The 27,574-nt window shown below is 44.0% G+C and overlaps 1 protein-coding gene across 2 annotated transcripts in view; it reads left to right on the top strand.

Annotated features, from left to right (window-relative positions):
• Positions 1-27,574, top strand: part of LOC126299533 (vitellogenin-like) — a 398,678-nt gene that overhangs the window by 272,766 nt on the left and 98,338 nt on the right. For both annotated transcript variants that reach the window (XM_049991515.1, XM_049991514.1), the window contains 3 exons: positions 4,169-4,735; positions 8,875-9,032; positions 19,915-20,055. In XM_049991515.1, the coding sequence (XP_049847472.1) occupies positions 4,169-4,735; positions 8,875-9,032; positions 19,915-20,055 (866 nt within the window). The remainder of the gene's footprint in view (positions 1-4,168; positions 4,736-8,874; positions 9,033-19,914; positions 20,056-27,574) is intronic.

Genomic DNA, 27,574 nt, shown 5'->3' with positions numbered 1-27,574 from the left:
GTTTGGCGCCGTTCAGGTGAGCGCCACAATCAGGACTGCATACGACCGAGGCACACACGGCCAACACCCGGCATCGTGGTGTGGGGAGTGATCTCCTACACTGGCCGTACACCTCTGGTGATCGTCGAGGGGACACTGAATAGTGCACGGTACATCCAAACCGTCATCGAACCCATCGTTCTACCATTCCTAGACCGGCAAGGGAACTTGCTGTTCCAACAGGACAATGCACGTCCGCATGTATCCCGTGCCACCCAACGTACTCTAGAAGGTGTAAGTCAACTACCCTGGCCAGCAAGATCTCCGGATCTGTCCCCCATTGAGCATGTTTGGGGCTGGATGAAGCGTCGTCTCACGCGGTCTGCACGTCCAGCACGAGCGCTGGTCCAACTGAGACGCCAGGTGGAAATGGCATGGCAAGCCGTCCCACAGGACTACATCCAGCATCTCTACGATCGTCTCCATGGGAGAATAGCAGCCTGCATTGCTGCGAAAGGTGGATATACACTGTACTAGTGCCGACATTGTGCATGCTCTGTTGCCTGTGTCTATGTGCCTGTGGTTCTGTCAGTGTGATCATGTTATGTATCTGACCCCAGGAATGTGTCAATAAAGTTTCCCCTTCCTGGGACAATGAATTCACTGTGTTCTTATTTCAATTTCCAGGAGTGTAGAACAAGCTTCTTTTAGTTTTGAGTTTAATTATATTGATACATTGTGTTATTTCAGTATGCCAGGTAATTTATTCTGTTAATACTTTCCATTAATTTTGCCATTGTAGCAGAAAGTTAATATTTTTGGCCTACAACATTATTTCACTATATACTTTTCCAGGATATGCAACGTTCGGGTGCGGAAGCTACACAAAAATTAAGATAGCTTTCTATTCAAATAGAAGGAGCAGATTTCAGACATTTATTGCTTCCAAACTACAAAAGATAGAAATTCGGTTTATATCTTTTGTAATTTGGAAGAAATAAATGTTCGACACTTGTTCCTTCTTTTTGAATAGATTTGTGTTGTGAAATATGCTAAATACAGGTCGCTGTTCGATGATACATACTCCATCATTTGATCATATACGTTGAAGCGCCAAAGAAACTTATACAGGCAGAATACAACGCTGCGGTCGGCAACGCCTATATAAGACAACAAATGTCTGGCCCAGTTGTTAGATCGGTTACTGCTGCTACAATAGCAGGTCATCAATATTTAAGTGATTTTGAAAGTGATGTTATAGTCGTCGCACGAGCGATGGGACACAGCACCTCCGAGGTAGCGATGAAGTGGGGATTTTCCCGTACGAGCATTTCACGAGTGTACCATGAACATCAGGAATCAGGTGAAACATCAAATTTCCGACATCGCTGCGGCTGGAAAAAGATCCTGCAAGAACGGGACCAATGACGACTGAAGAGAACCGTTCAACGTGACATAAGTGCAACCCTTCTGCAAATTGCTGCGGTCTCTCTTGCCAACAATACTTTGGCGCAGACTTTCGCTGCTACCACAATTATTTCCAACATGACAAATATTAATTATTCCTACTTAATACTATTAATAAAATATAAAAATCCTTAATAAATTGTTGTTTGACAATAACCAATAGAAATATACAGTACTGGGGCATCAACAAGTGTCATTCAACGAAACATCATCGATATGGGCTTTCGGAACCGAAGGCCCACTCGTGTACTCTTGATGACTGCACGCCACAAAGCTTTACACCTCACCTGGGGCCTTCAACACCGACATTGGACTGCTGATGACTGTAAAACCTGTTGCCTGGTGAGACGGGTCTCGTTTCAGACTGTATCGAGCGTATTGACGTGTACGGGTATGGAGACAACTTCGTGATTCCATGGACCCTGCATGTCAGCAGGGAACTTTGAAACGTTCACGTCTCCTCTATATCTCTTTTGTTACACAACCTTCCCTTCTACAATAACCTATGAAACCTTCCCTTAGGATTTCTATCTCTTGCTTAATAATAACAAATGAAATCTTCCCTTTGAAATTAATTCTCTTTCTCGATCTTCGCATACAAATTTAAATGCTGCTTATTAAAAGTGTTTTTCTGATTATTTCGACGAAACATAGAATTTATCGTCGTCGTGGCCCTCAGTCGTTACCTGCAATAACCCAAAACTGTTCCTTACCCTTCTTTATTGTTACTGGATCGCCATCTGACTGCTACGTCGAACTGCGACATGAATATTCTTACTCTGTTTTACTACACTTTATTAGCTGCTGGTGGGCTGTCATGATAAGTGGCTGTATTTATTACCAAAACTGACATTCTTCGGTAGCAAAGCTGACGTTATTCTTTAATTAATTTGACTGACGTTACGTAATTCACAGTTAAACTTTTTTTTGACAACAATAAAATTTTGCAAAGTTTTACGTCGATGGTTTTTGGGATGGATTATCATGGATCAGTAATGCAATATTGCTGGCAAAAATTAATTATATTCTGAATGAAATGATTTTACAAACGTTCAAATGGGACGTACTTTTTTTACAATAATCTTACAACTAGCGATGCGCAAACATACCTTCAGTAGTCTTGAGTCTCCCAAAAAATTAATTCAATAATATTAGTTCCTCTGATGATAATAGTTAGCTGATGTCTCTGTACATCCGTTTATAATCTCTTGTAAATCATAGCTGGTGGCTGGCAGGCACACCGCTCCTCTCAACTTCTCGCTTCAGACCTGCTACCGACTCGCTTCACATCTCGCTTACTACTGACTTCCTACGAACGCTAAAGTGCGGTCTCTCCTGCCAACAGTGCTTTCTGGTGCAGACAATCCCTCCTACCATTACAAAATGTATCAATGCGCGGTCTATCCTGCTCTTTTCTTAACATGTATCCATACACTGTCCCTCCCGCCCTTTTTAAAATTATATCAATGTGCGGTCTCTCTTGCCAACAATACTTTGGCACAGACTTTCCCTGCTACCACAATTATTTCCAACATGACAAATATTAATTATTCCTTCTTAATCCTATTAATAAAATATAAACATCCTTAATAAATTGTTGTTTGACAATAGACAATAGAAATATACACGTCTTACAACTTTTCAAGCTGGTGGAGGCTCTACAGAGCTGAGTGATATGGGACCCCTAATATGTGTACATACGACTCTGACAGGTGACACGTACGTAAGCATCCTGTCCGATTATTTGCATCCATTCATGTCCATTGTGCATTCCAACGGAATTGGGCAATTCCCGCAGGACAATGCGACACCCCACACATCCAGAATTGCTACAGAGTGGCTCGAAGAACACTCTTCTGAGCTTAAACACTTTCACTGGCTACCAAACTCCCCAGACATGAACGTAATTGAGCATATCTAGGATGCCTTGCAAAGTGCTGTGAGAAGAGATCTCAATCCCGTCGTACTCGTACGGATTTATGGACAGCCGTGCAGGATTAATGGTGTCATTTCCCTCCAGCACTGCTTCAGACATTTGTCGAGTCCATGCCAGGTCATGTTGCGGCACTTCTGTGTGCTCACGACGGCCCTACACGGTATTAGACAGGTGTACCAGTTTGTTTTGTTCTTCAGTGTATAATAAGATGTATAAGTAAATTGCATCATTGGAAAACAACAATTATTTGTACTTCCTGAAAAATTATAGAATTGTGATATACAACCTTCTTACTTACTTACTTGTTGTAAGGAATATTGTAATTAAAATAATGGAAACTGCACCAACTTACTTGTTTTTCTGATGCTTGCATCACCAAACATAGCCGGCCGGTGGGGCCGTGCGATTCTAGGCGCTTCAGTCGGGAACCGCGTGACCACTACGGTCGCAGGTTCGAATCCTGTGTGTGATGTCCTTAGGTTAGTTAGGTTTAAGTAGTTCTAAGTTCTAGGGGACTGATGACCACAGATTTTAAGTCCCATAGTGCTCAGAGCCATTTGAACCATTTTGAACCACCGAACGTATTCTTGTAAACAAATGCACAAATGCACTTCAAAATGAGAATAAATTCTCGAAACGCGTTCTGCTAAGCTTTAAAAATTAAGTAACTGGTGATGTTTTTGTTATTTAAATCACGAATGACAATGTTGTAGGCTTGCCTGAAACATCGAACATGTTGAAAGAAATTGGAAGGAATAACTGTAACCACGATTTTTTGGTGTGCAGATCACACCCAAGTGGCGAATGGCGTGTACAACGTACAGAGGGTGGCCCTAGCTAGAGCGCAGACGACCGAGGCGCCAGCAACCACGGAGTTGACGTCTTCCACGGAGCCGCTCTCGACCGAGGCTGTTACCGAAGCCCCGGCAACGACCGCCGCTGCTGCCGGCACGACCGCGCCGCCCACCGAGGAGACCACACCGACCCCTGCCTCGACAACGACAACGACATCGACCACGACGGCGACCCCTACGACTGTCGCAGAGGAAACCGCATCGACTCCGACCACGCAGTCGACAACTACCACGCAATCGACACCGACTCTGTTGACCCTGTTAACGGAAGTGACGACTGCCCCGGAAAATGTGTCTACGTCACCACCGTCGGTACTGCTGACTACGATGCCAGAGCAGACCGAGGCACCGAAGGTGGTCGCCAACCTGACGGTGACACAGCGCCAACCCGTGTCCTGGCCCACGCCATTCAACGCCACCGACCTCGACCCCTTTTCCGAGACGATCAACGGGAGCGGCCTACTGTATCTTCTGGACAAGGCCTTCAACGGAACAGATTGTAAGTATACTTCACGCTTATTACTTCCCGATGGCATTGTTACAAATGTGAGAGGAAGCAGGTCTAGAGTGTAGAGAACAGTTGTAATGATTATTCAGTGATTTGAATATATCGTCACAGGACAGTAAAACGTCATCATTTTACATAAAATTTGAGGGTAGACACTTCATTTTTATTTCGTCACGTCTTTGACTTAGCGGCAACTCCATTATTACGATTCTGATGGGAAGGAGAGTCGCGCAACAATCAGTCGCAATCCCATTGCCTTTTATTATGCTTGCAAATCTAGATTTCGGCTATAAGTAGCCATCTTCAACGGAGTTTCATTAGGACTGAACAGACTCGTGGCATTTCATGACACCATACGTTCTTACAGCTGTGTAGGCAGAGTCTCCTTCCGCCTATACACCTGCAAAAGACGGCAGCTGTGGCCGAGCGGTTCTAGGCGCTTCAGTCCGGAACCGCGCTGCTGCTACGGTCGCAGGTTCGAATCGTGCCGCGGGCATGTGATGTCCTTAGGTTAGTCAGGTTTAAGTAGTTCTAAGTCTAGGGGACTAATGACCTCAGATGTTAAGTCCCATAGTGTTTAGAGCCATTTGACCTGCAAGAACATATGGTGGCATAAACTACCTCGAGTCTGTTGAATTGTGACGAAAATGCACCGAAGATCTAGATTCGTAAGCATAATAAAAACTAATGGGATCTCAACTGACTGCTGTGTGCCTCTTCTTTCGTACAATATACGGTCGCTGTGCACAACGGTTTCTTATGGAAACAAAGTTGGTTACGTATTGATAGTCTGGAGGCGTTTCTTCCTAGGGGAGGATAGGGAAGGATTTAGGTCCCTAAATAGTGACGTTATTGGTGATTTCTCCCAATACAAAGAGACATCAGAATCGCTGTATTGTTGATAACAGTCTTTGTTCTTCGGAACCGATGCATACTATCATACTAACTGTGCTCGTTAGTGGGCAGTTTGTCACTTATAGTTTTATTTTGTCCGAACTGATAAATGTCGCTCCTATTTTTTATATTCTTTTCCAATACAGTCTACATATTTTTTCTCTTTATCGTGTAGATATGAATATTTTTTCTTAACTTTTTATCTGAATTTTATTTTCTTTCTTACCATACAGTCTCATGTCTTTGTCTTACGTTGTCTACAAAGAATGTTATATTATTATAATTATTTTCTTACTATAAATGTTTCATTTTGGCTCGGTTAGTTTAGATATTTAATGTTTTACCGCAGCACTTTAAAGTTAACTCGTTACATGCATTCGTTAGTAGTAAATTGAGCACGTATTCTTACATACGTCCACTGCCTGCTTTGTTTGCCAGTCTTGACTGGAAAAACATTAAAATATCTCTTGCGTAGTTTCTCACTGTATTGAATTGCACTGAACTGTACTTAACTCTTGTGCAAGGCTAACTGTGTAATCATGGAAAGATATGATCTATAGACGGTAACAGTGAAGAAAGGGTAGTTGGGTGGCGAAATGGGATATAATATTCGCGTCTTTCTGTGTGTGTAGGGGTGTATTTTATTTTTTATTTTAAGTATACTGCTCAGAACAAAACTTCTGTGAAGTTCGAAAAGTGGGAGGGAGGTACTGGTAGAACTGATGATATGAGGGAGGGTGTTGAGTTGTGACTGCGTTGGCCAATCAGTAAGAGCACTGTCAGTGAAAGGCAAGATTCTGAGCTCGAGTCCATATCCGGCACTTCTTTTAATATGTTATGAAGGTTCAAAGCAGTGCCCTCGTCACTGCAGAGAGAATGATTTATTCTACTTTACACAGGGTTTCATAAACTTTTTAAAAAAGTGAAACATTCATCAGCCCGAAATTTGCACAAAACATTCTCGGACTTCTTGCCGTAAAAAAGTAATTTTTGTTTGTTTGTGAGGCTGTGCTCAGCAACTTTAGATGTCTCTAAATCTCAAATTTTTGAGAGAGTTTTGTCCCAGTCTCCTACATGTTGGGGTTCTGTAATTAAGGAGGCTTTAGAAATAAGAATGTGCGAGAAGACCTTCAACAGTGACTGCGGATATAACCTTAACTGTGCATGACGCTGTCTATGAGCTACATAAGGCCATCACAGCAGCAGTTTTCACAGACGAAGACGATGGAGGTAATACATGAAACACATCGATGGAGGTAATCGTCGAAAGCTCGAGGTTTCGTCCTGACCTGACGCGGCAGGAAGTCCGAGAATGTTCTTACATAACGCGAAGGTTGGTTTGAACACCACAGTGCTTCACAAGGCATTGTCCTTTTGGACATGTACGTCTTTGCCTTTCTGTAACCTTTAAACTGACATACCCAGTTATTAGTTGGGTGACCCTCGATCAAACAAGGACTCCGAAACACGGTGAACCTTTACGTTTATCACATTAAAAGATCATTTCCAGAGATGAGAGAAGCGAGAGTCAACAGAAAAAAAATCCTAGACTGTCCTGAGAACGACCTCTATATGTTTGTATTTGTAGTTTGGCACTTACCCATATTTTTCCACATTTTCCTTTTTTTTAGACTGCATTTCCTCTGAAATGCTAAAATATTCTTAGCCAATGAAATTCATACGCGCAAAATCTGTTAACAGCCCAAAATTCCTTTGCAAAACAGAATGAAGCAAGAAAGTAAAATACGTCTAAACATATTTTATTTCCGAAACATAATCTTCTTGGCAGCTAAATGTTTATGGTAAGTTAAGTCATCATGTGAACTAAATATCCTTTGGAAGACTAGATGCCGGCCGGAGTGGCCGTGCGGTTCTAGGCGCAGTCTGGAAATGAGCGACCGCTACGGTCGCGGGTTGGAATCCTGCCTCGGGCATGGATGTGTGAGATGTTCTTAGGTTAGTTAGTTTCAATTAGTTCTAAGTTCTAGGCGACTGATGACCTCAGAAGTTAAGTCGCATAGTGCTCAGAGCCATTTGAACCAGTTTTGAAGACTAGATATCTTCTTTGAAATGATGGTGTTTCGTAAAATAAATAAATGTTTAGGATCTGGCCTTGTAACACTAACCAAAACGGCCTTGCTCTGCTGGTACTGCTAACTACTGCAAGCAAGGGGAAACTACAGCCGTAATTTTTTCCGAGGGCATGCAGCTGTACTGCATGGTTTTGAAGAGAAATTTGTTCACATCTAGTATAGATTTAAGTGTCTGGAAGTAGTTTCTGAAAGTATTTGTGTGGGGTGTAGCCATGTATGGAAGTGAAACATGGACGATAAATAGTTTGAAGAGAATAGAAGCTTTCAAAATGTGGTGCTACACAAGAATGCTGAAGATTAGATGGGTAGATCACATAACTAATGAGGAGGTATTGAATAGAATTGGGGAGAAGAGGAGTTTGTAGCACAACTTGACAAGAAGGGACCGGTTGGTAGGACATTTTCTGAGGCATCAAGGGATCACCAATTTAGTATTGGAGGGCGGTGTGGAGGGTATAAATCGTAGAGGGAGACCAAGAGATGAATACACTAAGCAGATTCAGAAGGATGTAGGTTGCAGTAGGTACTGGGAGATGAAGCTTGCACATGGAGGGCTGCATCAAACCAGTCTCAGGACTGAAGACCCCAACAACAATAGGATAGTAAAGGGTGCTCTTATTAATAAGGAGGTGGGGTTGGAGAGAATAATTAAATTAACATTGGATAGGCGATGTGCAAGAATGTAGAGAATCCGCGCAACACATTGCCTTTGGAAAGTCTCCATCTTGATTTTTATATGATACAAACTTGTTGTCCAACTGATTATGTCTCTCAACGGTAGTCTTAGAGCTTTGTTTGTCGACGTTGCATATGGCGCATAATACAGACAAACGATCGATTTAATAATCAACCAGCCCTTTTTTCGTGGGATGTATGATTTATTAACTTACAGGTTGGAGCAGTCTGGCCGGCCGGCGTGGCCGAGTGGTTCTAGACGCTACAGTCTGGAACCGCTCGACCGCTACGGTCGCAGGTTCGAATCCTGCCTCGGGCATGGATGTGTGTGATGTCCTTAGGTTTAAGTAGTTCTAAGTTGTAGGGGACTGATGACTTCAGAAGTTAAGTCTCATAGTGATCAGAGCCATTTAACCATTTTTGGAACTGTCTGAATGTACGAGAGTGTAAGCGTGTGTTGTCGGGCAGACGGGCGTGCTCTGACGGTGTCTGTGAACGCGAGCGTGCTGGCGCAGGGAGAGCCGGCGGCCAGCGAGTACCACGGCGTAGCCACACTGGCGCGGACACTGGATGCCCGCCTCATCCGAGCCGGCGTCTTCCTCAACAGCGAGGAGGACTCCTGGCAGGTCAGCACCTTATAACTTTCCCTACTGTCTTACCGAGTCGCCAGTCACATTCTGTTAATGACAAACACGAAATAATGTATATCATAAAAAATTAAAATTTACTCTCACTTCATATATTTTAATTATTTTATTTCATTGCACATGCTATTTTATTTCTTAATATTTCATAGCTTTCTTCAACTATGCACATAAATATAGTCACAGTAGTTGAAAATATTATTACTTTTTACGAGGGTGAGTGGAATGAAAACCTTAAATGTATTTTTAAATATTGTTTATTGTGAAGAAGTGGTACAAAGCTGTATCAATTTTCAACATAATCTCCCCCATGCCCAATGAAAGTCCTCCAGCGCTTACGAAGTGCATAAATTCCTTTAGAAACAAATTCTTTTTGTAGTCCGCACATCTGGAGTGCCCCAGGGAAGTGTGGTAGGTCCGCTGTTGTTTTCTGTCTACACAAATGATCTTTTGGATAGGGTTAATAGCAATGTGCGGCTGTTTGCTGATGATGCTGTGGTGTACGGGAATGTGTCGTCGTTGAGTGACTGTAGGAGGATACAAGATGACTTGGACAGGATTTGTGATTGCTGTAAAGAATAGCAGCTAACTCTAAATATAGATAAATGTAAATTAATGCAGATCAACAGGAAAAAGAATCCCGCAATGTTTGAATACTCCATTAGTAGTGTAGCGCTTGACACAGTCACGTCGATTAAATATTTGGGCTTAACATTGCAGAGCGATATGAAGTGGGACGAGCATGTAATGGCAGTTGTGGGGAAGGCGTCTTCGGTTCATTGGTAGAATTTTGGGAAGATGTGGTTCATCTGTAAAGGATGCCGCTTATAAAACACTAATACGACCTATTCTTGAGTATTGCTCGAGCTTTTGGGATCCCTATCAGGTCGGATTGAGGGAGGACATATAAGCAATTCAGAGGCGGGCTGCTAGATTTGTTACTGGTAGGTTTGTACATCACGCGAGTGTTACGGAAATGCTTCAGGAACTCGGGTGGGAGTCTCTGAAGGAAAGGAGGCGTTCTTTTCGTGAATCGCTACTGAGGAAATTTAGAGAACCAGCATTTGAGGCTGACTGCTGTACAATTCTACTGCCGCCAACTTATATTTCGCGGAGAGACCACAAAGATAAGAGAGATTAGGGCTCGTACAGAGGCATATAGGCAGCCATTTTTCCCTCGTTCTGTTCGGGAGTAGAACAGAGAGAGAAGATGCTAGTTATGGTATGAGGTTCCCTCCGCCACGCACCGTATGCTGGATTGCGGAGTATGTATGTAGATGTAGATGAACCACTCGTGCACCGCGTGGCGTACCTCTTCATCAGAATGGAACTTTTTTCCTCCCATTGCGTCTTCGATTGGTCCACACACATGGAAACCACTTGGGGGCAAGGTCTGGTGAGTATGGTGGATGAGGAAGATACTCAGAATGCACGTCTGTGATTCTTGCAACTGTTGTACGGGCAGTGTGGGGCCTTGCATTGTCATGTTGCAAAAGGACCTGCTGACAGCAATCCACGTCGCTTTGATTAGACTGCAGGCCGCAGATGACTTTTTAGAAGATCTGTGTATGATGCACTGGTGACAGTGGTCTCTGCAGTCATATAATGATCCAAAATGACGCTTTTTTCGTCCCAAAAGAGTCAGCATAACCTTTCCTAGTGATGGTTCTGTTCGAAACTTCTTTGGTTTTGCTGATGAGGAATGGCGCCATTCCTTTCTCGCTCTCTTCGTTTCCAGTTGGTGGAAGTGAACCCAGGTGTCGTCCCCAGTAACGATTCTTGCAAGGAAACCGTCAACTTCTCGTTCAAAGCTCCGAAGAAGTTCTTCACAAGCATGAACACGTCATTCTCTCATTTCAGGAGTCAGCTGCCGTGGCACCCATCCTGCAGACTCTTTGTGAAACTGGAGCACATCATGCACAATATGGTGTGCTGACCTATGATTAATCTGTAAACATGCCTGCAATGTCATTCAGTGTCCTCGGCGGTTTTCCTTCACTATGGCTTCAACTGCTGCAACGTTCTGTGGAGTCACAACTCGCTGTGCCTGACCTGGACTAGGAGCATCTTCCACTGAAGTCACACCATTTGCGGACTTCCTACTCCATTCGTAGACTTGCTGCTGTGACAAACATGCATCACCGTACTGAACATTCATTCGTCGATGAATTTCAATAGGTTTCACACCTTCACTACGCAAAAACCGACTAACAGAACGCTTTTCTTCCCTGGTGCAAGTCGCAAGTGGGGCTGCCATCTTTATACTGATACTGCGACGGTATGTGTGCATGTGCACTATTTGCCACCTACAGGCCATTCTGCACACTGTTTGTAGCACGCTTACCAACTTACAGGATAACGGCGCGTAATTTAGATTTGTTATTACAAATTTAAGGTTTTCATTTGACTCACTCTCGCAATAAAATGAAATTTAAAATTTATTCTCACTTCACCATACATTTTAATATTTATTTTATTTCATTTCACATACTGTTTTATTTCTTACTGTTTCTTAGCTTTCCTCGACTATTTACATAAATATAGTCACAATAGTTGAAAATATTATTACATTTATTTCATGCTTAGCTTTACTGTTTGTTCGATATAATACCTTTGAAAATTTCAATCTGTCAAACCAACGAGACAGCATTTGTAAACCAAAACGAATAGAAAACACAAATTCAAAAACGCTGACATTTCAATATGTAAGACACAGTTTTCTGTTGTAGATACATGTATTTAAAATACGTTTACATTCACGTTATTATATTTACATTTGTGAAGGTAATACACACTGTTCAAAAGAATTAGGGGAGCATGACTTTGCGGGTGTGTCATACTCCATTGAGAAATAATTGAGGACTGGGTACCTTATCGAGCGAGATGGCGCAGTGGTTAGCATACTGGACTCGCATTCGGGAGGGACAACGGTTCAAACCCTCTTCCGGCCATGATGTAGGTTTTCCGTAATTTCCCTAAATCGCTTCAGGCAATTGCTGGGATGGTTCCTTTGAAAGGCCACGGCCGGCTTCCTTCCCCGTCCTTCCCTAATCTGTTGGGACCGATGACCTCGCTGTTTGGTCCCCTCCCCTAAACCAAGCAACAAACCAACCAACTAACTGGGTACGTTATCAAATTATAGCTTTGTTTCCCAAATGAAGTACACGTTAAAACATCATTACCTCCCAGAGCATATAGATAAGATGGCCAGATATAGGTCTTCACGTGGGGTTGTAATGCGTCGGCGACCTCGTCCGACTCGCCATGTGTTCACAACCTATGGATGACAGATGGAGAGACATTGGCATCTGCGGCAACATAGCGGAAATTCCATATTTTTTGTATCAAACAGGCGGCCCTTGCAACTTGCATTGCTTTAAGATGTCGCATTGTATGTTCGTGGTCGAATACAACAGCAACAAATAACAACTTCCGTCTATGTACCTCACTAGGAACACTGGTACTCATTTCATTCTGAGGTGTAGCCTGGCACTGTAATGCATTACACTTGCAATCGACTGCGAAAGATTTTAATTGTTGTGTACATTGAAAACGAAGCTCTCAAGACACGCAATAAGACCACTGGTAGCGCGTGCATCAAAACAGATTTAACATACCGAACTTTGATTCTTTTGAACAGTGTAATATACACTATTTTGTATAGAACCACAAAATCAGTCGAAATTGATGCAGAAGTAGAAAATGCAACCTTTTTTTTTAATGAACTCATTGCCGTGGTACACCCCATAAAGAAAATTTGGCTAGAGATACAGGGTGGCAATTATTGAACTATATCAAATAAAATCGTCATAGCTTCTGAACAGTTTGCGTTAGGACGTTCAAACTACACGGTTGGCTGCGGGGCACGATGGCAAGTAGTATGAGCATGCATGGTTTTGTTTAGGGACGAAGCCCACTTTCATTTGGATGGGTTCGTCAATAAGCAAAACTGGCGCATTTGGGGGACTGAGAATCCGCATTTTGCGACTGAGAAGTCTCTTCACCCTCAACGGGTGACTGTGTGGTGTGCAATGTCCAGTCACGGAATAATCGATGCGATATTCCCTGATGGCACGGTGACTACCGAACGCTACGTGAAGTTTTGGAAAATGATTTCATCCCCATTATCCACAGTGACACTGATTTCAACAATATGTGGACCATGCAAGACAGAGCTTGAGCCTATCGAAACAGGAGAGTGTTTTATGTCCTGGAGGAGCACCTTGGGACCGCGTTCTCACTCTGGGATACCCAGAAGCCACTGGTATACGCCTCAATTGGCCGCCATATTACCCGGATCTGAACACACGCGACTCCTATTTGTGGGGTTGTATTAAAGACAAGGTGTACAGCAGTAACTCCAAAACTGTAGATGATCTGAAAACATCCATTCAGGGGGTCATCGACAGCATCGATGCTCCGACACGTCAGCGTATCATGAAGAATTTCCCTATTCGTCTGCGCACCATCGTCGCCAGTGACGGCAGGCACATCGAACATTTCATAACCTAAATCCGAATATCTGTAGTGGCCTTTACATGTTGAATGAAGTGTGTGCACGCTGTAGTTTGTAACTAATGTACGTTTTTTTCATACAGTTCAATAATTGCCAGCCTGTAGCTGTTGTACTGAGGAGAGGGCGCTACTGTTGCCATAACGAATAGACTCCTTGGGCGTGTCACTTGACGAAGATGTCGCCAGATTGTGGTAGACTTTCGCGTTACAGTCAGCCACATTTGCGTAAGACGCACGATACCATTACATTATATCGCATGTACAAAGCGCTCGACACACTCCATTTTCCAGTTCGTGCACCTGCCAAGCGATCTGTCGCACAAATAATACCGGGCAGAGTTTTTAACTGGAGAAACAACGGCACAGAATTAGTAATAAGTAGGATGGCTATGAGCAACTGTTCTTCAGTGTCAGAAAAATGTAGCAGCAGAGCGTATTTTCTGTTTTTATTCTGAAAGCATGCCCTCCTCTACTTAACTTTAAGCTGGAAGTTCGTGTCTGATTATAATCACGGTTTTATGACCTGAAGTGTTATCCATTTATACACTCCTGGAAATGGAAAAAAGAACACATTGACACCGGTGTGTCAGACCCACCATACTTGCTCCGGACACTGCGAGAGGGCTGTACAAGCAATTATCACACGCACGGCACAGCGGCCACACCAGGAACCGCGGTGTTGGCCGTCGAATGGCGCTAGCTGCGCAGCATTTGTGCACCGCCGCCGTCAGTGTCAGCCAGTTTGCCGTGGCATACAGAGCTCCATCGCAGTCTTTAACACTGGTAGCATGCCGCGACAGCGTGGACGTGAACCGTATGTGCAGTTGACGGACTTTGAGCGAGGGCGTATAGTGGGCATGCGGGAGGCCGGCTGGACGTACCGCCGAATTGCTCAACACGTGGGGCGTGAGGTCTCCACAGTACTTCGATGTTGTCGCCAGTGGTCGGCGGAAGGTGCACGTGCCCGTCGACCTGGGACCGGATCGCAGCGACGCACGGATGCACGCCAAGACCGTAGGATCCTACGCAGTGCCGTAGGGGACCGCACCGCCACTTCCCAGCAAATTAGGGACACTGTTGCTCCTGGGGTATCGGCGAGGACCATTCGCAACCGTCTCCATGAAGCTGGGCTACGGTCGGGCACACCGTTAGGCCGTCTTCCGCTCACGCCCCAACAACGTGCAGCCCGCCTCCAGTGGTGTCGCGACAGGCGTGAATGGAGGGACGAATGGAGACGTGTCGTCTTCAGCGATGAGAGTCGTTTCTGCCTTGGTGCCAATGATGGTCGTATGCGTGTTTGGCGCCGTGCAGGTGAGCACTACAATCAGGACTGCATACGACCGAGGCACACAGGGCCAACACCCGGCATCATGGTGTGGGGAGCGATCTCCTACAGTGGCCGTACACCTCTGGTGATCATCGAGGGGACACTGAATAGTGCACGGTACATCCAAACCGTCATCGAACCCATCGTTCTACCATTCCTAGACCGGCAAGGGAACTTGCTGTTCCAACAGAACAATGCACGTCCGCATGTATCCCGTGCCACCCAACGTGCTCTAGAAGGTGTAAGTCAACTACCCTGTCCAGCAAGATCTCCGGATCTGTCCCCCATTGAGCATGTTTGGGACTGGATGAAGCGTCGTCTCACGCGGTCTGCACGTCCAGCACGAACGCTGGTCCAACTGAGGCGCCAGGTGGAAATGGCATGGGAAGCCGTTCCACAGGACTACATCCAGCATCTCTAAGATATACACTGTACTAGTGCCGACATTGTGCATGCTCTGTTGCCTGTGTCTATGTGCCTGTGGTTCTGTCAGTGTGATCATGTGATGTATCTGACCCCAGGAATGTGTCAATAAAGTTTCCCTTTCCTGGGACAATGAATTCACGGTGTTCTTATTTCAATTTCCAGGAGTGTATAAAATCTGACACACGTTTAAGTAGCCGCAATGTGACCACTAATATTTCAGAGCGCCAAGGACTTCTGCAGCATGCACCGGAACATAGGTGGGGGTGAGGGGTGGGGGTTTAACCAGATTTAACCAAGGCAAAACTGAAATCAGGTTTCTCACGGTTGCCCTTATGCATCTTCTAACTGCGTATGTAAAGAAGTTGTATCTTATAGATACAACTTGTGCAAGAAAATTGTTTTTGCTAATTGTTTCCAGTATTACCTAATAATTGAAAACAACCAGTGATTGTATGATAGCAGAAATTATCACGATGACGCCGTTTCCGCACGCACGTTTCGAAGTTTCACAGGGACCCGTGTAGGTAAAAGTTCTTACATCATTTTTTGTGAACATTGTTTTATTCAGGCTGCTGCATCCCCGTGTTAAAATAAAAGTAATGGGTACGTTATGAGAATGTAGTTCTTGTGTGAACACTTGTGGAAGTATGGAACATGCTTCGTGGACCAACCCAGTTCAACAGACCATATGGCCTACTTCCTCACTAGATATGACAGACAAAAGAAAATTACGAAATATTATTGTAAAGTTCCGAAGGTTTTTGTAAAAGTGGAAGAACATTGAGATAAGCCTCTTGAAACCTAGGATGGCTAAATTAGAAACTGATATTGATTCCCACATGTTCTAAAGAAGTTGAAAATGTGAAAAAAGACGTAAAGTTTCGACGCCAGGTAAGACTGCAAATGTATCTGCAAAAAAACCTAATTCTCTATTATCTGGAAGATATAGTGCTTTACAGTCACATAAATGCAGCGGATATGTGCGATGCAAGCAACGTTCTCATCATAATCCAGATCGAGGTTGGTTGAATGCTCCCCTGTTTAGATCACATGACAAAGAGTGCCTATCCTACGAAGAACATCGGCACGGCAACATGAGCAGGAGGAGGGTCCCATTGTGTCGTGGCTACGAGGACTTCCAAAACGAAATATCACACCCAGCATTGCGGCTGGTCGGAGCGTGTCAATGCTCGCTCGTCCCGTCAAGACGGAGCTCGCAGTTTCTATCCATAGATGCCTCGTGCTAGCATAAAGATGGGTAACTGCACATCTTTGAAACTACCAACGGCCTTTCGTAGCACGCACGAAAACGCTGCAAGAACGGCGTTCACGCCAAAGCAACCGTCTTTCAACTTTTCACTTTATACCCCTAACGTTAGAGTTCTGGCTTTGAAAGGGCACGGTCGACTTCCTTCCCCATCATTCCCTAATCCGATGGGACCGATGACCGCGCTGTTTGGTCTCTTCTCCCAAATCAACTAATCGACCAATAGAGTTCTGATCCATGGAGAGTCAGGGTACCAGTCACATGGTACACTAAAGCTCATAAGCATTCGAAAAGAATCATTTTTCGAAATCATCAAGAGTTGCTGCTAAAATATTTGATTATTTATTACCGATTTCGATCTTCTGATCAGTTATCATAAAATTAAGCTATTTTTTCTGTAGATGACATTATGAGGGTTCCGTGGTTGTATTAAAAGATGCCAGAACAGCTACTAACTACTAACTTGATGATAGTTTTCCTGAACACATTTAATTGTGTCTTGCCGTTACCGGTTTGGCTCAAATGGTTCAAATGGATGTGTGTGATGTCCTTAGGTTAGTTAGGTTTAAGTAGTTCTAAGTTCTAGGGGACTGATGACTACAGCAGTTGAGTCCCATAGTGCTCAGAGCCATTTAAGACACACACACACACACACACACACACACACACACACACACACACACACACGAGAGAGAGAGAGAGAGAGAGAGAGAGAGAGAGAGAGAGAGAGAGAGAGAGAGAGAGAGGCAGGCACAACGTGCGTGCTGTGGTGGACGATAACGGGTTCTGCTTTTTGCCAAAGCAAAATTCATTTATGGTCACTTTGTGGCCTAAACGCGGATTCATCTACAAAGAGGAGCGCCCGTAAGAGCCAAACCATTATCTAAGAAGAGCATGGTCTTCCACTGACTTGCAGTTGAATGCAATGGATATTAGTACCCAACAATTAAGCATATTCCAGAAAAGAGGAAAATGGAAGGAGAAAAATGAACAGCCAATGTAAATTATGGTTACAGTTTCCTCACTGATAGAACTGTTTTGTTTTGTACCTGCATCTGTCAGTGTACAATACTCAGTAGTGCGTGTACGTTTATTTGTGTTATTTAGACTCGATACATTGAAGGTTGCAGTTTTTATAGTTCTATTAGGTCATTTTCGCGTCTATGTAAACGTTTGTTTACATTATAAACACGAGGGATAATCAGTAAGTGTAGCTTACCGTAGGTTACTGTTTAATTCTTTTATAATATTCACTAGACAGCACCTAGCAGTTTACTGTAAATGGTTCAAATGACTCAAGCACTATGGGACTTCACATCTGAGGTCATCAGTCCCTTAGACTTAGAACTACGTAAACGTAACTAACCTAAGGACATCACACACATCCATGCCCGAGGCAGGATTCGCACCAGCGACCGTAGCGAACTGAAGCGCCTAGAACCGCTCGTCCACAACGGCCGCCAGTTTACTGTAGTCACTGTTTTTTTTCTATAGTATTCACTAGATAGCCCCTAGCAGGAAAATAAGCACCAGATATACCTTCTACCATACATTTTTATTGTTTATCATTGTTGGGTGTCCTTTCTGACAACTAGAATGTAGCTGTTAACCTTGTGTGGCAGTAGGTTTCCCTAAGTTTCGCCGGCCTCTGTGGCAGAGTGGTTCTAAGCGCTTCAGTCTGGAACTGCGCTGCAGCTACGGTAGCAGGTTCGAATCCTGCCTCGGGCATGGATGTGTGTGATGTTCTTAGATTAGTTAGGTTTAAGTAGTTCTACGTCTAGGGGAGTGATGACCTCAGATGGTAAGTCCCATAGTGCTCAGAGCCATTTGAACCATTTGAACATAAGTTTCTTATAGTAAATCTCATATTAGCTAGATGGATAGGGACTGTGTCTGTTGTGTACGGATGCAGGAGGAGTTGGCCACAGTCCAAACGCAGCTGGAAACTATGTTGGTCACAGTCAGTAGACTCCAGACTGCCACCTTGAGGTGTGGTGGGGATGGGGTGTCTGGGGCAGCCTGTGCTGTACTAGACGTGCATGGGGGGATATCACAGCTCTCTGTCACTGAGCCGACATTAGGTGCGACTGAGCCGGCCGGCCCACTCTCCGGCCGGCGTGGCCGAGCGGTTCTAGGCGCTACAGTCTGGAACCGCGCGACTGCTACGGTCGCAGGTTCGAATCCTGACTCGGGCATGGATGTGTGTGCTGTCCTTAGGTTAGTTAGGTTTAATTAGTTCTAAGTTCTAGGGGAGTGATGACCTCAGAAGTGAAGTCCCATAGTGCTCAGAGCCATTTCACACACACACACACACACACACACACACACACACACACACACACACAATCGAGAACAGATGAAAGGACGTAAAGTCCCATAGTGTTCAGCGCCATTTGAGCTATTTGGTCCACTCTCACCTCAGTGTTGGTGGCGGAGTGTGTCGAGGTAGGGCGGGGGGGGGGGGGGGGGGAGGGGGAAGGAGGCTGAACCGGATCAAATTAATCTTCTGCCAGGATAGTGACCCCTCTTTTAGCAATGTCCGGACAGGCACGTGGGGATAGGGGTTTGTTAGTTATTTGGAGCTGCAATGTTAGACGGGTCATGGAGCCCCTCAGGAACATAGCGGCTAGCGCGGGGAAGTCCAACGTTCACTCGGTGTGCTAGCCGGGGGGCCTTGTCCGTGATGTGGAAGAGGCTCTTCCGGTGGCTGTCGAGCGTGAGCTGCAGATTGTTGCACATGTCGGCACCAACGATGCCAGTCGTCTGGGTTCCGAGGAAATCCTTGGGCCCTTTCGACGGCTGGCTAACTTGGCGAAGGCGACCTTCATCTCTCGAGGAGTGGAAGCCAGGCTGACGATTTGTAGCATCGTACCGAGGGTGGAACGGGGTCCTCTGGTTTGGAGTCGAGTGGAGAATCTAAACCAGTGGCTACGTCGACTCTGTGACAAAAATGGTTGTAGATTCCTCGACTTACGCTATAGTGTAGAAGGTTGTAGGACGTCCCTCGATATATCAGGGGTGGACTACACACAGGAAGCAGCTACATGGATAGCGCAGTACTTGTGGCGAGCACATGATTTTTTTTTTTAGAGTAGGTTCCTCCACAGGGGAAACATAAAACATACATAAATAAAAATGCACATTTTTTATGACTATTGACCGATTACCTGCAACTGACTGGAACTGCACGTAGCGATAAAGCATCACAGTGCCGATACATGGAAGTCTATTAACTTTAGATATTTACCGTAACTTAATAAGTATTCCTTAGTATTTATAACTAGCAGCAATGCCGCAAAAATTGACGGCTGGCGTGTGGTGTGTGACAGATTGCGGCTACGGGCAGCTGGGAAGTTGAGCCGCTTCCCTTCCTGGACGTGGACAGCTTGCTGCGAAGCAACCTGGCGTCCAACATCAGCGCCGACTTCGTCTACCAGGCCAACGAGACTAGGTACATCGTCCTCGTTAAGGTAAGTTCCGTTCGTACACGGCGCCACATCCTTTGCTGAAATTATGTGACTCAAAAGTCTCGTTAATACATGATAGGGTCCTCCGGATATTCAACAGTGAATGTTACTGAGTAGACTACTATACTTACAACATTATGTGTCCAGAGAAACACTTGATTGCTTCGTTAAATATTACTTGCTGTGTTATTGAAGTAGAAATTACGATCGCAACACAGACTATAAAGCTGTGTGTAGATATTTTTTCTGGAGAATTAAGTTGACAAAAATTGTCAAGCACTTGAGAAATTAAATCTTTAGGCTAACAAAGGGAAGGCCTCAGAGACGGCCAACCGATTCGGCTCGGATTTGGCAGGTCGCTTGTGTACAACCTAAAACGAAGGAATCTAAGATATTTTGGGTCAACACCCCCACGTTTTTGAGAAAATCACCCCTAAAGGTTATGACGAGCGATCGACTCAAAATTGGCATGATCGATAGATATTTGTAAATAGAGCAGTTTTCATCATCAGGTATGGGGTCCGGAAACGCATACTTTTCCACAAATCGAGGTAAGAAACTTTTACAACTACCGCGTTTGTGCCCACATGGTTAACGCCTGTCGCCGACAGCGCCGATAGCGCAACGGCCAAGGTAACTGGCTGGGAATCGGAAAACCCGGGTTCGGATCTCGAACAAACCTAGCGTATGTTATTCTTCTCGTTTGTATGTATCCATATCTCAATTGATAGGGATAGGAGGGTTAAGAAGGTAAGTAAATCAATAAGGAATGTTAATAATAAGGTAGGCAAACTAATTTCCCAAACGCCGTGAGTTAGTAAAGTATTAAACTGTTAAGCCTTGTCACATGAAAACAACTTCGAGTAAAAGTACTGCGACTTCCTCACGAGGGATCACAGATAGCCAACCGTGCGACGCTTGTTTACAGCGAGGTACGGGATAGAATGCACGCGGGGAGAGTTATGTTGTCCCGGTTGTCTCTTCGTCGTATCATAGGGAAGGAACAGTGTAGCTGTCGAAAGATTGGATTCATTAGATGCTCCTGGTGCCGTGAGTATATTTGTTTCGAACGTGTATATGACAAGTACCATCCATCTAGTTGTTCGAAGAAAAGTGAGGACACGTAACCGTGACTGGAAGAGCCATTGTAAAGTGACCTGGAGTAGCATTTTAATTGTTTACTATCCCAAGAGGTTTGAGAAATTTATTTGCCTACCTTATCATTCCTTGTTGATTTACTTATCTTATTAACCCTCCTATCCCTATCAATTGAGATATGGAAAAATACAAACCAAGAGAATAACATCCACTACGTTTCTTCGAGATTCGCAGCCAGTTACCTTGGCCATTGCGCTATCGGTGCTGTCGGCGAAAAGCGTTGACCATGTGGGTACAGACGCGGCAGTTGTAAAAGTTTCTTGCCTCGATTTCTGGAAAAGTATGCGTTTTCGGACCCCATACCTGGTGATGAAAAATGCTCTATTTACAATTATCTATCGATCCCGCCAACTTTGAGTCGATCGCTCGTCATAACCTTTAGGGGTGATGTTCTCAAAAACGGGGGGGGGGGGGGGGGGGAGTATTGACCCAAAATATCTTAGATTCCCTCGTTTAAGGTTGTACACAAGCGACCTACCAAATCTGAGCCCAATCGGTTGGCCGTGTCTGAGGCCTTCCCCTTGTAAGTCTCTGTTTTTGTGAACCTATAAGTTTTTCGCTCGCTGAATCTATGGAATACGATATTTCAAAAAGTGTGGCAGTCGTATTGAAGCTTTCATGACTTTATATTCCTTCGATATTTAAACTAATTAACTAACTCACCCAGTTATTTTTGGAGAAATCCAGTCGATGATATTATTTACCTACTTTTCACGCAAAAAATGCTAGTGAAGACACAGTTTATGGTATGCCAGAATCTTACAGTGAAGAGACTGACGACGAAAATGACTGTTGCAGAGTATTAGATAACTGTGGACTCTACAGGGTGTTCGGAAATTCCCGTTAGAAACTTTTAGGACCTGTATAATGGAGTTAGTACATAATATTACGCGTTCTTGGAAACTGTGCCACTGAATGTCCTCCAGAAAATGTGGTTTCAGCATGATGGTGCACCACCTCAGTTCTCACGTGCGGTTCAGAGACATCTCAACAGACTACACGGTGAAAGTTGGATAGGACGAGGTGGTCCAACTGCGTGGCCTCTGCGATCGACAAATTTTACTCACATGGAATACTTTTTGTGAAGTGATACGTCAAGTTTAATTTGCGAGACTCGTGTAGAGACAGAGGAAGATCTGCTGACACGAGTTCTGGCCGCAGCACTGGAAACTGAAGAGACACTAGGCGGGATGAATAGTGTGTACCAGAACATGCTTCCTAGGTACAATGTCTGTAACAACGTTGGTGCTCGCCACATCGAGCCGCTGTTGTAATGCATCAGTACTGTTCCGAACGTACAGTTTTTGTTTTTATTTTAGGATATTGTAAACCTGTAATGTTTAAGCGTTAACACAAACAAATTTCCTTAAGTGATAAATGGATGTTTCGTTATGTTTCCTTTCAAATTATTACCTAATGATTGTACTGCGTCTCACCTAATTCAGTTCCTCAACCAGAAGTGGATGAGTTAAACATCTGAACTGAAACCGTCGTAGAACGGAAGCGGTATGTTTCCGGGATGGGTTGGGGTTGTTTCGGGGAGAAGACGAGACAGGGAGGTCATCGGTCTCATCGGATTTGAGAAGGATAGGGAAGGAAGTCAGCCGTGCCCTTTCATAGGAACCATCCCAGCATTTGCCTAGAGCGATTTAGGGAAATCACGGAAAACCTAAATCAGGATGGCTGGACGCGGGGTTGAACCCTCGTCCTCCCGAATGCAAGTCCAGTGTGCTAGCTACTGCGCCACCTCGCTCGGTTTTCCGGGATGGGTTTCTATTCCATATTTTATGTATTCACTCCTCTCTACAAGTCTTTGAAGTTTGTAACGGGAATTTTCGAACGCCCCGTAAAAGTGCTTTTAATGAAAAGAGAAATTAATTTGTTATTTATTTACAAGTTATCGAATGAAACAGTTTTACTGTTATCAGTCACTGTTATTTATATCTACAGCGTGTTCACAAGGCTTAAACCTCCTTCATAGGTTGGATTTATGTGCGTTAATATGACGTGTGAGTTGTGTTAAGACTCTGGGATAACGTGTGGCACTGTCTAGTGGAGGAACGAAACAATGTTTCAGAATATGCCTCTGTGGATGTCTTTGACTAAAAACTAAATGTAAATGTGAAAATGAAACTACTAAAACAGAATACTTCCAAAGTCGTAACACAGCACACAGCACACATGCAATAGTGACTGGTAACAGTAAACCAGTTGTTTCACAATATCAATAAAAGTCATGGTAAAGTCTAACCTAAAATGTTCGCATTCAAAATTTGCAAGTTACGTGGCTCTTAATTACGATCTCTCACTGTGATGTGGAACGGATCTGTTTACAATTATAAAATCATTTCTCAATGAAAAATGTGGCAACATGCAGACAATTTACATCACTGTTTAAGCTTCTTTAAGTGAAATTATTTGTACTTCACTATGTTCAGTCACACCCACACTTTACATTATTACATAGTCCGAGGTTCTTGTACGGAGAAAAGTATGTTGGTAAAATTTTTATTATTAGATGTTGTTGACACTGTAGTATTTAAATTTCTGTTAATTGTAGTTTCAAATGTTTATAGGGATAAATACAGGTCCACCTCTAGTAGAAAAAAATATAGGTTCGGTCGATGATTTTGTAATCACTTAGAATAATCTATTGAGACGTGAACCGCGATGCTCCATATTTGTCTCCACATACTGGGCGGCGAGCACAACAGGTATGCTGCTGGAATTCTCCAGCAGCAGATAGACACGTTAGAGTTACCTTTTGCAATCACGTCAGATGAAAGTGTCGTTCGGAGAAACAGTCGTGCACAAACGAGAATTTACTTAGTCTCCGTGCCGGCAAGTTTTTACCGTAACTGCGCTCTCTGGAAAGGAAAGACCAGTTGCCGCTAACGTCTCACTCAGCCGCCGCTCACGCTAGAACTGGCACCGCAGTTTCTTCAATTACCCTCCTATTTATAGCTAACTTGTTTCTCATTAATTAATACATGTTTCTTAAAGGGTGTTTGTTACAGACTGCGCGTGAATAAATCTGAGCGAGACGAGCATACTTAAACGAATGTTTTATAAGCTACCTTGTACGGGAATATATTAAATTCATTATGATTCTACCAATGAATCTTAGTGTATCTGTCAAACTTGCAACTAGTTTTATGTGATCTTCCCACCCTAAATCGGTTTGGATTCAGACCATCATGTCACCTGACACTCAAAGTCTAATAGGTATTTGCAGCAATTTGCGCACAGTACGTACATTTCTTGGAAATGAGGGTCATTTTCCTAGTCCTTGCCCAAATGCCGTCATCCTTTGCAAATCTGCCAGCTGTTTGCTTCAGTGTTCTGGCATTAGAAATTCCATATGTGTATCAGCATCATCCGCGAAAAGATTAGTAGATTTCCCGACGTTATTCAAAGGCTCACTTATAGACGTCATGTTAAAAAAATGTATATACAGGACGTCCGAAAAGTCCCTGATTACATAAATTGATAACTCAGGTTAGAAGTAAGATACAAATATGAAACTGGTGTGTAATTGTTTACGAACTAGCGAAGTATTCACACATCAGTAAACTTCCACATGAGCACCCTTGGTGGCATGTAGCACATCTAGGGGATATTCAATTTCCGTCCACACATTAGCCAACATCACTGGAGGGATCGATTCGACGACTGTGGTTATCAATTGCCGCAGGGTTTCATGATCTGGGATACGTGTTCGGTAGACCTCGTCCTTGACATAATCCCATAAAAAGAAGTCTAATGGGGTTATGTCAGGAGAGCGTGGAGGCCAAACCGTTGGTCCATCACGACCAATCCATCGCCCAATGAGGCGGGGTGATACTGAAGCAGCTGAGGAACAGCATACAGTTGCAACATGTCCAGACACACTGCAGATGTGATGGTAGCCTCAGCGAAGAAGAATGGCCCAATAATTCGATCGTGCAATAGCGTGCACCAAACATTCACCTTTCGACTGCCTCTGGTGCATTCCATGACCTCGCCAGGGGTTGTGAACCCCAAATGCGCACATTATGGCGATTCACTACTCCACTGACAAAAAAGGTCGCTTCGTCGGAAAAGGCAATTCGTCTGAGATAACTATCATCGTCTTCAATACGTGATAGCATTTCGACCGCAAAGTCATATCGACGCGTACTGCCATTGGGCAACAAGGCCTGAACGATTTGCACTTTGTATGCACGAAACAATAAACGTTTGTGTAAAATGTCAGGGAGAGAGCTTTTTGGCATCTGTAATTCACGTGAGGCCCTGCGTACCGATTTCTTCTGACTTCACAGAAAAGACTGCCTTACAGCTTCCATCCTGTCTGCTGAGGTTCTTGGTCGACCAGACCTCGGAAGGTCAGCAACTGATCCTGTGTTCTTGAACTTCTCATACCAGACTTTAATGCTCTTGACATCCGGTGGATTCCTTCCAAATGTTGTCTGGAAGTGTCTCTGCACTGTGGTTGGTGATAGTCTCATGGTACCACAGGACACACTGTGCCTTCTCCTGATTGCTTAACATGGCTTCTTGGGCACTGCATCTCATCCACTACTTACGTACTGCAAACCTAAAACAGGAAAAAACTTTGACAGTCGTAAACAATTCGACACAAGTTTCATATTTGTATCTTACTTCTAGCCTGAGTTATCAATTTATGTAAACAGGGAAAGTCTTTTCGGACACCCTGTAGTACTGGTTAAAATTAGAAAGAAGTCCCCCAACATATGTCTGGATGCAAAAAGTTGTTGAACTTAGAACTTAGAACTACTTAAACCTAACTAACCTAAGGACATCACTCACATCCATGCCCGAGGCAGGATTCGAACCTGCGACCGTAGCGGTCGCGCGGTTCCAGACTGTAGCGCCTAGAACCGCTCGGCCACTATGGCCAGCTTACTTGGTTGCTATTCTTGATTTCTCTCAGAAACAGTTCTATCGTTCAGTTTGTTTTATTTTCAACAAGACTTCGGCTCTGTTTAAATCGGTGATGTAGCTGCCTTTCTTTTCGCAGTAACTTTCTAACATAACTACTGTACAAAGGCAGGTGTTTCCCAGGTATGCAAGCGTACTTTCCGAGTGCACTTAAAGTAGCGACAGTCGCAAGTCTGTATCCAGAAATACACTGACGGAAATGATAGTATTACACCATGAATGAAAAGCCCGATATTTGTCAAGCTTTGTGGAGCTGTTCATCACGTAAGGAGTATGAAATGATTAATAGAAACCTCTCAGCTGTATTATTACACATTTATTGTGTTAAGACCGGTTTCGTTCGTTGAACATCTACAGATTGCTGAATTGTGCTAAAGTCATGATTTTAGGACAATACGGCAAGCTTAAAATGTTCAGCGAACGAAACCGGTCGTGATACAATGAACGTATAATAATACAGCTAAGGTGGTTTTTATTAATCATTAAAATTGTCAGCTGTGGTGCTCAAGATGTTAAAGAGCATTAAATGATAAAATTTTCAGTTCATTCGGAAATTATAGTCATCAACTTCAGTATGTGGTGTGACCCCAGTAGGCCTAAATAGACTGTTGTATTCGTCGTGACAGGGAAGCAAACAATCTCCGAATATCTCTTTCAGTGCCTAAAACAGGGATCAACTGACGACTATACGAATATAATACAGCCCCCTACATACCGCTCCCGCGGGATTGTGAGGGCAATATTAGATTAATTACAACATGCACAGAGGCATTTCAACCGTCTTCCTTCCTGCGTTCCATGCATGAGTGGAACTGGAAAAATCCCTGGTACCTCCTGCAGTGGCAGGTATTCCTTTGCCAAGCACTGCAAAGCGGTTTGCAGAACATGTAGATGTAGATATGCTGTCAGTTCAGGAAGATAACTGGCTGGAGGCTGGTATACAATGTATACGTATTCCCGTCGCATCCCAGACGTGCTCTACGGGTGAGAAGTCAGGGAACGAATGAGTCCCGTCAAGGATCCATACATGTGGTTCTGAAACATTACTTTTGTTTGTATGTCGGAGATCCCGTGGCGTCGTGCGCGAAACCACACTCGCGGTCACGGCTAGCATCCAAGCCACACTTGACAACATGCGGCACGCGAGAAAAAATACTCGCCGTTCTGTTCAATATATTTAATCGGTAACTTTCATTGACGGGGACGAATTAATTCTCTGCTCTGTTGCACTATCCAATCCCTCTAAGTAATAGTCGCCAATCTCTCTTTGACCTGCGAGACAGGTTTAAGCGTCCCACAACTTCACAGTCAATAATTTGAAAATCATGTAGCAATCCAACTAGTACCACAAAAATTCAGAGATCCGACCACTGTGTACACCGTCAATATTTCATACACCGCCTCCAACTTGCTCCTAATCACT

This window comes from Schistocerca gregaria, chromosome X, assembly GCF_023897955.1.
Source record: "Schistocerca gregaria isolate iqSchGreg1 chromosome X, iqSchGreg1.2, whole genome shotgun sequence".
NCBI lineage: Eukaryota > Metazoa > Arthropoda > Insecta > Orthoptera > Acrididae > Schistocerca > Schistocerca gregaria.
This window is presented reverse-complemented; position numbering and strand designations above follow the sequence as displayed.